Genomic DNA, 12302 nt, shown 5'->3' on the forward strand with positions numbered 1-12302 from the left:
AACAGAACTAGAACAGAACTAGAACAGAACTAGAACTAGAACAGAACTAGAACAGAACTAGAACAGAACTAGAACAGAACTAGAACAGAACTAAAACAGAACTAAAACTCGTACAGAATTATAATTTTAATTGATCCAAACTATCCTTTTAATAATGATTTTGTTTATAAATTAAAACTAGTTTTTTTACTTTGTATATAATATGTTTTTATACTTTATTAAGTTATTTTTTTTATTATTTATTAAACATTATTATTTAATTATTTTATTGAAATTATTATAATTTTTTTGTTATCATTTTATATTACATTAAACTATAGTATATTTTTTATATATGCACATAATAATATGATTTCTTTTTTTTTTCTTTTTTTATTTAAAATAAAAGATCCTTTTGCAGACTTTAAAAAAAATAATTTTAAATTTTTAATAAAGAAGTAAAAACAAACTGTCTTATTCATAAACATTTATCAAAGGTTTAGAGAACAAATTTTATATGAAAATGTGTTTTATAAAACTTTGATAAAAGCTTATGAATAAGAGCCAAAGAATTTTAGGAGATATATTGAAATATTTTTAAAATTTTGCTTAAGAATTTATTAAAACTATGAAGGAAGTTTATTTCATTGTGACTAAATTATAAATAATGTTTTTTTATTTATAAGTGAGCAAAAACAAAACTGTAGTCTTCGGTAAAAGATCCTAATTTTGGAAAATGAATAAATGAAACGAATTTATTATGTGTTTGAAATTTAGAGATTTGTATTGACAGTGTGTGGAAGCAACAAGTTGCCAACAGCATTCATATCTTCTTTCTTAACTCCAGTAATGTTTTTACTTCAGAGCTGAGGAAATTATTAAAAATGTTTTAAAATATACAATTTTTAACTTATATTTAAACAAATTAACCCGCACCTGGTTTAAAACAAAAAAAAAGCAACAAAAATTTGGTTAAATAAAAAACAAAATAAATTTATATGATTAATTATAAATTAGTAAAAAAAAGCATAAAACTAAAAATGATTGAAGAAGTTCATTTTCATATTTGAAATCTGTAGAACTGATTTCTTTGAAATGGAGATATAGTTTCAAAACCTTAGATCAAATTGCAAAATTTTAACCAAAAAAAAAAAAAAACCAAAGTTCAAATTCATAACCTTAAAAAAAGTTGAAATTTCTCTTGATTAAAAGCCAAAACCGTTAATATTTTAAAAACTAGATTCAATAATTTTAATCACACAATGTTTTTCAAATCCCCACAATTGATTGAAGTAATATCCAAAAACCAATTTTAAAGAATCTCAAAACCAAAATTTTTCACTGGAATATTTCAAAAACTGAGGGCGATAATTGTAATCAAACACCATTTTTGAAGTCTTTAAAATTGATTAAAGTAAAATCTAAAAATCTATTTTCATTATCAAGCCTGATTTCAAAATTATAACTTGAAAACCAATAATATCAACTTTTCCATAAGAGAAAATTTAAAAATGCTAATATTTCCAAAACTAAGAACGATAATTGACATCAAACTATATTTTTCAAATCCTCACAATTGATCAAAGTAATATACAAAAACCGATTTTAATTATCGAACCTAGTTTCAAAATTATAACCTTAAAATCAAACAGTTTGGAATCACTACTCATTCTATTAACTCAAACTGAGAATTGAATTCTATTATCAAGTCTAGTTTAAGAAAAGTACGACTTTCAATGAAAAGTTGGCTGTTTTACAACTTCTGGTATAAACATTTTTACAAAATTCTTAATATTTTCAAAACTAAATAGGATAATAAAAATCTAGCGACAGTTTTGGAATCACTACTCATTCTATAAACTCAAACTGAGAATTGATTTCATTTATCATGTCTAGTTTAAGAATAGTAGGACTTTCAATGAAATGTAGTCTGTTTTACAACTTTTTAAAAAATTCTTGATATTTTCAAAACTAATTATGATAATGAAAATCCAATTATATATTTCAAATCACCATACTTGACATTACCAAAAACTGAGAATCGAATTAAATTATCGAGTTTAATTTAAGAAAAGTATGACTTTGAATGAAAGTTTTTCGTTTTACAAATTCGGGTTTGCAATTTTTACAAAATTCTTGATATTTTCAAAACTAAATACGATAATAAAAATCCAGCGACAGTTTTGGAATCACTACTCATTCTATTAACTAAAACTGAGAATTGAATTCTATTATCAAGTCTAGTTTAAGAAATGTACTACTATGAATGAAAAGTCTTCATTTTTACACCTTTAGGTATATAATTTTTTACAAAATTCTTGATATTTTCAAAACTAAACTTGGTATTAAAAATCCAATAACAGTTTTGGAATCTTTGCATTTGAAATTAATAAGATTTGAGTTTCAAATTTAATTTTCAAATCTAGTTTAAGAACAGTACGACTTTAAAGGAAAAGTCTTCCTTTTTACAACTTTTGGTATAAAATGTTTAACAAATTCTTCATATTTTCAAAACTATACTAATCAAATAACAGTTTTGAAATCTCTACATTTAGTCTTAAAAGGATTTGAGAATCATCTTCTATTATCAAGTCTAGTTTTAGAAAAATATGACTTGTAAGAGAAGTCTTCAGTTTTACAACTTTTTGTATATAGATATTTGAAAATTGTCTATAATTTAAAAACTAAAAGCGATAATAAAAATCTAAAAACAGTTTGGGAATCTCTACATTAGGTCTTAATAAGTTTTGAATTTCAAATTTAATTATCAAGTCTAGTTTAAGAAAAATATGACTTCTAAGAGAAGTCTTCAGTTTTACAACTTTTTGTATACAATTTTTTACAAAATTCTTGATATTTTCAAAACTAAGCGCGATAACAAAAATCCAATAACAGTTTTAGAATCTCTTTATTAAGAGTTAATCAAATTTGAGATTCAAGTTTAATTATCAAGTCTAGTTTAAGAATAGTATGGCTCTGAATGAAAAGTCTTCCTTTTTACAACATTTGGTATATAAATTTTTACAAAATTCCTGATATTTTCATAACTAAGCACGATAACAAAAATTCAAAAACAGTTTTAGAATCTCTACATTTAGCATTAATAAGATTTGAGAATCAACTTCTATTATCAAGTCTAGTTTAAGAAAAGTACGACTCTGAATAAAAAGTATTAATTTTTACAACTTTTGGTTTACAAATTTTTACAAAATTCTTGATATTTTCAAACTAAACTTGCTAATAAAAATACTATAACAGTTTTGGAATCTCTACATTTAGTGTTAATAAGATTTGAGAATCAACTTTTATTATCAAGTCTAGTTTAAGAAAAGTATAACTCTGAAAGAAAATTCTTCCTTTTTACAACTTTTGACATACAAATTTTTACAAAATTCTAGATATTTTCAAAACTAAGCGCGATAAGAAAAATCCAATAACAGTTTTGGAATCTCTTTATTAAGATTTAATCAAATTTGAGATTCAAATTTAATTATCAAGTCTAGATTTCAAAAAAAAAATTAAGATTTTGAACAAATAAAGTCTCCCTCTTAAGGATCACAATGCATTACAAAAATATATTTTACTTTCGTTTTGTTTTTAGGAAAAAAATGCAAATTAATAGACAAAAATTTAAAATTAAAATAATATATAAACATTTATACAAAAAAAATTTATACAATTAAAACAAAGCAAGCAATTAAATTAATGAAAAAAAGCAAATAAAACAAAAAAAATGAATATTAAACTTAAATAAAAAAGAAAAACAAAACCCACATGCAAACCTATTTTCTTTTAAGTAAAAAACAATTACAATTACAGTAGATTTTTCTATAAATCTTACACGTTTGTTCTTTTTTTGAAAAGTTTTGCAAAGATTTTTTTTGGAAATCTTTGACATAACCAAATAAAAAGATTTTTTTTTAGATTTTTTTTCCAAATATTATTTTTGTTAGTTTTTGTTTTGTTTAACGTGTATGTTTTACTTTGCTGTCTTTAAAAAATATATGCATAATTATGTAGTTATAAGATTAAGCTATATAATTATATATTTCCTTTTTCTTTATAATAAACAATTTAACAAATAATAAGAAAAAAACACTCACACATATTTATATGTTACATACTTGTATAATATTGATAAAGTATTATTAAATAATAAAGTATAATAATAATAATTATATTATAATATAAACTAAACATTAAAGTAGAGAAATAGAAAAACGCTAAAGAAAAACAAATTATAAAACAAATATTACAATTTCCTTTTCTCTTTAAATTTTGTTATATTTTTTACATAAAAATTTATACTTTTTATAAGTTGTGGTTTATAATAAATTTAAAATAGTTTAATTGAAAATTAGTTACATATTATGATAGTTTTAAGTTAAAGTTGCAGGGGTTTCTAGTTAGTTTTTCTCTTTTTAATAATTTCTATTTATTTTTTAGTTCGTTTTTTTTTATTCCATAAACTAAACATCGTACTTTAACTTTTTCGTTTCGTTTTTTCAATTTTGTATTTGTTTTTATTATAAATTTGCTAAAAATTGTTTATATTTATTTGTTTTCTTCTGTTTTTTTTTTGCTTTAAATAAATTTAAACTATAAACATTTTATAAACCACCATACATACACACTTTAAGCATTTGCACATACACTATATCTTTGTTTAAAGTTAAATATTTATTTAACAAAATGTTTTTGCAAACAAAATGAAATTAATTTAATTTCATTTATATTAAATAAACATATTAATAACCAGTACCGCTGGTAAATTGATTAGGATTGTAGAATTGAGGTGTCTGAAAAGAAAGTGATAAAGATAAATAATAAAAAAATTATTAAATAAATCAAAAAGTTAAAACTAAATGCTATAATAAAAATCCAAAAGCTGTTTTGCAATAACCGTTTTTTACTCAATGAAAATCAAGTTAGAGAATATCGTTATCGGGTCAGAGTTCAAAAATATTGAATTAGAAACTATTTACAGAAAATTTTCAAAAGTTATATTGTAAAAATGTCAAATATTTCTAAAACTAAAAGCGATATTAAAAATCCAAAAGCAGTTTGGCAATAACCACTTCCCACTCAATTGAAACCTGGTTAGACAATTTAATTATCGGGTCAAAGTTCAAAAATATAACCTAAAAACTAAAAATAGCTATTTTTCAAAATCTAAGAAAACAAAAAGTTAAATATTTCTGAAACTAAGAGCGATAATTAAAATCCAAAAGCTGTTTTGGTATCACTACTATTTGCTCAATTAAAATCTATTTAAACAATTTCATTATCGGGTCAAAGTTCAAAAATATAACCTTAAAACTAAAAATTGTTATTTTTCAAAATCTATGAAAACAAAAACTTAAATATTTCTGAAACTAAAAGCGATAATTAAAATCCAAAAGCTGTTTTTTAATTATCACTTCTTACTCAATTAAAATCTGGTTAGACAATTTCATTATCGGGTCAAAGTTCAAACAATATAACCCTAAAACTAAAAATAGCTATTTTTCAAAATCTTTAAAATCAAAATATGAAATATTTCTGAAACTAAAAGCGATAATTAAAATCCAAAAGCTGTTTTGTAATTACCACTTCTTACTCAATTAAAATCTGGTTAGACAATTTCATTATCGGGTTCAAAGTTCAAACAATATAACCCTAAAACTAAAAATAGCTATTTTTCAAAATCTTTAAAATCAAAATATGAAATATTTCTGAAACTAAAAGCGATAATAAAAATCCAAAAGCTGTTTGGCAATAATAACTTCTTACACAATTTATAACTATTTAAACAATTTCATTATCGGGTCAAAGTTCGAAAACATCACCTCAAAACTAAAAATATTCATTTTTTATTAAGTACGAAATCAAAAACTTAAATATTTCTGAAACTAAAGGCGATAATTAAAATCCAAAAGCTAAAATCTATTTTGGAATTACTACTACTTGCTCAATTAAAATCTATTTAAACAATTTCATTGCCGGGTCAAAGTTCAAAAATTAAACCTTAAAACTAAAAATAGTAATTTTTCAAAATGTACGAAATCAAAAACTTAAATATTTCCAAAACTAAAGGCGATAATTAAAATCCCAAAGCTGTTTTGAAATAACCACTACCACTACTTTGTCAATTAAAATCTAGTTCGACAATTCCATTATTAGGTCAAAGTTCAAAAAGTTTATTATCAGAGTTCCTTTTTTAACATAAACTTACATCTTGTTGTTGGCTTTGTTGTGTTTGCTGCTGATACTGTTGCTCTTGACCACTACTACCACTAACGGCAGCAGCACCTGGCTGAGCGCCCGGTATGAAAAAGCCACCTTGTGGCACTGCAGCGGGTGGTAAAGCGGGAGCTAGTATATTTTCAGCAGCCTTATTGACGGGAGCACCAGAAGGATTGAAAACATCAACATAGGCATTTTTCAAAGCTAGGAAGAATAAAATTAATTAAATTGATTATTCTTTTGTTTACGTAAGAACTTACTTCGATTTCTTTGCATTTTAAACATGTTAGATTGCAGCGTGGGTGTTTTAGCTGGACCTGGTGCTTGAGTTGGAATTTGGCTAGGGTTTTGTGGTGTCTGTTGTTGCTGCTGCAAGGGACTGGGTGATGGTGCTGGATTGGGTATTGAGTTAGGCACATATTGTTGTGGTAATTGTGTTGGTTGCTGCTGCTGCATTTGTTGAGGATCCATAAAAGGTATTTGAGGCTGTTGTTGATTTTGCTGTTGCTGCTGCTGCTGTTGTGGTTGTTGTTGTTGAGGTGGCATTTGTGTTTGCGGCATTAAATCACTCATTTTTGGAGGTGGCTTTAAAGCTTCCTGGGCATCTTCATCACCATCGGTATTAACCCATTTCTTTTTCTCTGGATCCCAAACAATAGAGGGATTTTTATCATCCGGCAAAATCATTTGATTTTTAGGTTTCAACGAGAATTTATTCCAAATACCACCAAACCAACCAGAATTTTGATTAGATTGTTGTTGACTAGAAATATTTGAAAGAAATTATTTTTATAAAAAAAAGAAATTTGTTTTTTTTTAACTCACTTTTTATTAGAATCTTTATCCTCTTTTTTGGCACCCTTCTGTTGTTGTTGCTGCTGCTGTTGTGCGGCTTGCTGTTGTTGTTTTTTGTTGCCCTCATTGCCAGCTGTATGTTGCTGTTTACTGTCCTCATCGGTATCGTAAGTTTTCGATTTCGGCATCGATATCGTTGGTCGTGCATTCTAAATTGTTTACAAGGAAGTTGTGTTTTGTTTAGGTTTTTATGTTTTGTTTTGTTTTTATTTTATTAACAAAAATATATAAACGAAATATTTAGAGCTTTTAGCTTAAGAAAAATATTGTTGTTTAAGCCTTTTAAGGTGTTGAAAATAAGCCTTACGTATTAGCAAATATGTATACATAACTTACAAACTAAGCTTAAACTTATTTATGTCAACAAAAAAGAAATACTTTTATAGAAAAACCTAAGTTTGGAAGTTTTATTAGCAATCAATTAAATCATTTCGTTATCGATTTAAAGCTGCAAAACTTACCAGTTTTGTAGGATTTCTACGGGAAGTTCTATAAACTAACTAGAGGAAAAAACTTAAAATTGTGTTAAAAATCGAAAATTTTCAAAAAAAAAATTTCGAAAAAGTAAAAAAAAGATCTTTAGAAAAACAAATATAAAACTATAGTACAATTTTTAGAAAATTTTTGAAATTTTGCATAAACTTTGCAAAATTTTCAAAATTTGCATAAAATTTTGAAAAATTTTGAAATTTTCGAAATTATGTTTGAATTTTCGAAATTCTTTGAAATCTTTAAATTTGTGAAAATTTAATTAAAACAATATAAATTACATTTTTTTAAAGAAATCAAAGTTTTTTTTATAAAAAACAAATTTTTTTAACAAAATTTGTATTTTTTTAGAAAATTTTGAAATTCCAAAAAAACTTTTTGAAATCTTTAAATTTGTGAAAATATTGCGTTTATTTAATGAAAATGCTATAAATAAACAAATTTTTAACAAATCCGAGGTTTTTCATTCAATTTTGAAATTTCGAAATTAATTTCGAATTTTCGATATTCTTTGAAAACTTTAAATTTGTGAAAATATTGGGTTTATTAAATGGAAATGCTATAAATAAAATAATTTTTAACAAAATTTTTAGAAGAATTTTTAAATTTCGAAATTAATTTCGAATTTTCGAAATTCTGCAAAATGATTAAAATTTATAAAAATTTTGCAGAAATTTATTTAAAACCTTATAAATAACAAATTTTGCATAAAATTTGCAGTTTTAAGGAGAATTTTTCAATTTCGAAATTAAGTTCGAAATTTTGAAATTCTGAAAAATCCTTCAAATTTTCAAAATTCTTTAAAATTATTCAAATTTGTAAAAATTTTGCCGAAATTGCTTTATAACTCTATAAATAACAAATTTTAAAAATTATTTTTGAGTTTTTCAGAAAATTTTGAAATTTCGAAATTAAGTTCGAATTTTCTAAATTGTGAAAAATCCTTCAAATTTGTAACAAATTAGCAGAAATTTCTTTAAAACTCTATAAATAACAAACTTTAACAAGATTTGTCGTTTTTAAGACAATTTTGAAATTTCGAAATTAAGATCGAATTTTCGAAATTCTAAAAAATCCTTCAAATTTGTAACAAATTTGCAGAAATCTATTTAAAACTATATTAATTAAAAACTTTTAACAAAATTTGTGGGTTTTTAGAGAATTTTTCGATTTCGAAATTAAATTCGAAATTTCAAGATTTCGAAATTTAAAAAAAAAAACTTAAAATTTGTAAAATTTTTGCGTATGTTTAATAGAAACTCTATAAATAACAAACTTTAAACAAATTTTTAATTTTAGGAGAATTTTGAAATTTCGAAGTTAAGTTCGAATTTTCGAAATTCTTTAAAATTATAAAAATTTTGTAAAAATTTTGCAGAATTATTTTTAAAACACGATAACTAACTAATTTTTATTAAAAATTTGTGTTTTTTAGAAAATTTTAGAATTTCGAAATTAAGTTCGAATTTTTGAAATTCTTTAAAATTTTCAAATTTGTAAAAAATTTGCTAAATTTTTATAAAAATGCGATAAATAACTAGTTTTTATTAAAAATTTGTGTTGTAGAGAATTTATCAATTTCGAATTTTCGAAATTCTTCAAAATTATGAAAAATTTTAAAGAAAACTGATAAAACTCTAACAAATATTTTAGATCAAAGTTAAATTTGTTTGTTATTTTCAAAATTTTGAAAAAATTTTAAAGAAAATTGATAAAACTCTAACAAAACTTTTAGTTCAAAGTTAAATTTGTTTGTTTTAGTTTAAGACAACAATCACAGCAGTTTTTAAGGTTATAAATTAAAAAAAAAAACAACAACAAAACAATATGTTAACAAAAAGCTTTAAATAATTAAAAAACAATAACTAGCTTCAAACAAGGTGCGTTTAATTTGTTTTGTTCCAAAATAATGTTTTGTTTTTTTTGGGGAAAATACAATCAATAAATTTGTTTTCATCTTCTTTTTAGTTAAATATTTAATTTAAATTTATTTAGTTTTAAACTTAAAATTAATTTCTTTTTCTTTTTTCATCTATATAATTTTCTTTTAAATATTTTTCTTTAAATCTATAGGATCATCAATATTAAATGTGCGTAAAACTGGTGCCTGCCTATTGTGGGCCATTTTAAAATTTTTCTCTTCATTAAGAGCTTTAGCATCAATATAATCTTCAAATTGCTGCAAAGATTGTTCAACTTCATTGCACATTTTCTTATAGTTAAATGGTATAGAAGGATCATTGATTAGTTCTTTAAGAGACCAAACCTGTGGAGGTTTTTGTGTTTGACTTTTGCCTGTTATAATGCCTAATGAAGAGGCTAGTGTTTTACTTTTATATGATAAATACGAAGAGGTTTCAGCTTCCTCTTCATCTTCTAGTTGTTCATTATCATCATCATATTGCTCCTCCTCGTAGTCTTCTTCGTGATCATCTTCCTCGCCATTAGAGGAGGATTCATAAACTTCATAATTTCTTAAATCTTGTGCTGTACAATTAGCTTCTGGATCATAGTTATTGAAACGTGTTTGCAATGGCATATCTATGGGAAAGGTACCATTGTATACAATGTTTTTATTAAGAAATCTAGCATGTTGTATTTGTTGTTTAGGTCTATACCTATTGTTGTTGTCTTGGGCATTATTATTAAGCTTTTGCTGTTGTTGTTGCTGTTCATATTTAAGCATTAATTTTGAATCTTTTAAAAGTTTTTCATTATTATCACTAGTCGTCGAATTGGAGGAGGAGCAAGTATTCTCTGGCAAATCACTGGGTATTATAAAATTAACTTTTTTTATTTGTGTTCCCGCTAAAGATAAATCATTTAAATTATTTTCATTATATTTAGCTGGTGACTTTAAGATGGCGCTTGTTTTATTTAATTTAAGAGACTTTAATATAATATTATTTTTAGCTTGTTTGGCATTACAATGATTGTTGTTATTAAAAGCAGCAGCTACTTGTGTTGTTGTTGTTGTAGTTGTTGACTGTTTGTTTAAATTACTTACATTGTTAATGGAAAATGGTGTTGCAGATGATGATATTGATGTTGTAGAACTATTTATGATCATATTATTGTTGTGTTCTGTACTATTAGCTAATTTATTAAATGCTGTAGCTGTAGCTGTTGTTGTTGTGGTTGTTCTAGTTGTTGCGGCTGCTGTAGATGTTTTATGTTGTACTAAATCTAATGTTTTTTTAGCCGATAAAGGAGTTTTCGTTGTTGTTGTTGTAGTCGTTTTTAATTTATCCTTTATAGGAGTAGAGGATAAAGGAGAGGAGGTATATGTGGAAATGTTGCTTTTCAGTTTAAGGGGAGATTTTTTGTTGTTTATGTTTAAGGGAGCTTTTAAAGAAGCATGATTTATATTGTTGGCCTTAAGTGTTGAAGTCATTTTATGTGTCTGTTTTAACAACACCATATCATTAGGGTTGTTATTGTTGGCATTTAGCTCAGGCTAAATCAATTGAAATAATTCCAAAGTAAGCAATAAATATATAGTTTAAGTGAGAACAATAATTAGTTATATCATAGAAATAGAAAACAGAAATAACCAAAAACAAACTAAAACCGAAAAAAAAAGGAAAAACAGCTAAACTTTAACAAAATATTGTTCATTATTAACAAAAATTAAAAAAAAAATAGAAAACACTTTATCTAAAGTTAACAAAAGAAAAACCTTAAAATTCTTTAAAACATAAAAAAACATAAAAAATTTATCTCAAAAAAATCAAGAAAAATTACAAAAAAATATAAGAAAAGAAATAAAAACAAATCAAACTCTTACCTCTTCTGCCACTTGTGGCATATGAGCTGACTGTTGTCCCCAATAATCATAAGCTGGAGCAGCAGCTGTTGTTGTAGTTTCCATATTATTAATACCTGAATCGGTGGCATTATATTGTGCCGTTGGATCATAATAATTATTAGAATAATCTGTTGTATGTTGTGTTTGTTGTTGTTGTTGTATTGGCTCTACTGAAGATTGTAGATATTGTCCTGATTGTTGATAAATTTCATTAGTATTATCTGTTGGCTGTAAATCTTTGGCATTATCTGTAGGCAGTTCAGGTTGCAAAGATTGTGTTGTTGTTGTTGTTGTCGGTTGCTGATAGCCATATATTGAATCTCCCATTTGTGTAGGCTGCTCTGGATTATAATATGTAATTGGTTGTTGTTGTTGCTGTTGTTCTGTTGTTGTGCTCACCGCCGGGGGTTGCTGTTGATATTGTAAATTTAATTCACTAAATTGTTTATTTATTTCCATAAATTGTTGATCAATTTGTTGTTGATTATGATAGTAATTAGGATCTTGTGTTAGCTGTTGTTGTTGCTGCTGTTGGGGATCTTGTAAAGCATTTGTATTAGAGTTTTGCAAATCATTTTGATATTGTTGAGCCAATTGTCTTAGATTTTGTAACCATTTTTGTTCTTCCATTTGTTGGGGTGTTAAATTCAAACCATTTACATCGTCTGGGCCCTGTTGTTGATCATCGATGGTTTTCTCTAGAACCGGGTCATAGTATTTCAAACGATCAGCCATTTCATAAACCTTAAATAGAAAGGAAAAGAAGAAATGTAGTAAATTTTTATTTACTATTCAAGATCATTTCAAGTTCTGTAATAGTTTTGTTTAAGTTCTGTTTTAGTTCTGTTCTAGTTCTGTTCTAGTTCTATTCTAGTTTTGTTCTAGTTCTGTTCTAGTTCTGTTCTAGTTCTGTTCTAGTTCTGTTCTAGTTCTGTTCTAGTTCTGT

At 24.9% G+C, this 12302-nt stretch overlaps 1 protein-coding gene across 6 annotated transcripts in view; it reads right to left on the reverse strand.

Annotated features, from left to right (window-relative positions):
- Nucleotides 1–4644: 4644 nt before the first annotated feature.
- The window catches only part of LOC111687937, a 22075-nt gene continuing 14417 nt past the window's right edge, over nucleotides 4645–12302 (reverse strand). For 5 of the 6 annotated variants that reach the window (XM_046947554.1, XM_046947556.1, XM_046947557.1 and 2 more), the window contains 6 exons: nucleotides 11336–12100; nucleotides 10556–11005; nucleotides 7030–7208; nucleotides 6465–6967; nucleotides 6194–6408; nucleotides 4645–4778 (listed from right to left, as the gene is read on the reverse strand). In XM_046947554.1, coding sequence (XP_046803510.1) covers nucleotides 4728–4778; nucleotides 6194–6408; nucleotides 6465–6967; nucleotides 7030–7208; nucleotides 10556–11005; nucleotides 11336–12100 — 2163 coding nt within the window. In that variant the 3' untranslated portion in view covers nucleotides 4645–4727. The remainder of the gene's footprint in view (nucleotides 4779–6193; nucleotides 6409–6464; nucleotides 6968–7029; nucleotides 7209–10555; nucleotides 11006–11335; nucleotides 12101–12302) is intronic. The other variant, XM_046947558.1, reaches the window with a different exon arrangement.

Source organism: Lucilia cuprina, chromosome 3 (assembly GCF_022045245.1).
Source record: "Lucilia cuprina isolate Lc7/37 chromosome 3, ASM2204524v1, whole genome shotgun sequence".
Taxonomy (NCBI): domain Eukaryota; kingdom Metazoa; phylum Arthropoda; class Insecta; order Diptera; family Calliphoridae; genus Lucilia; species Lucilia cuprina.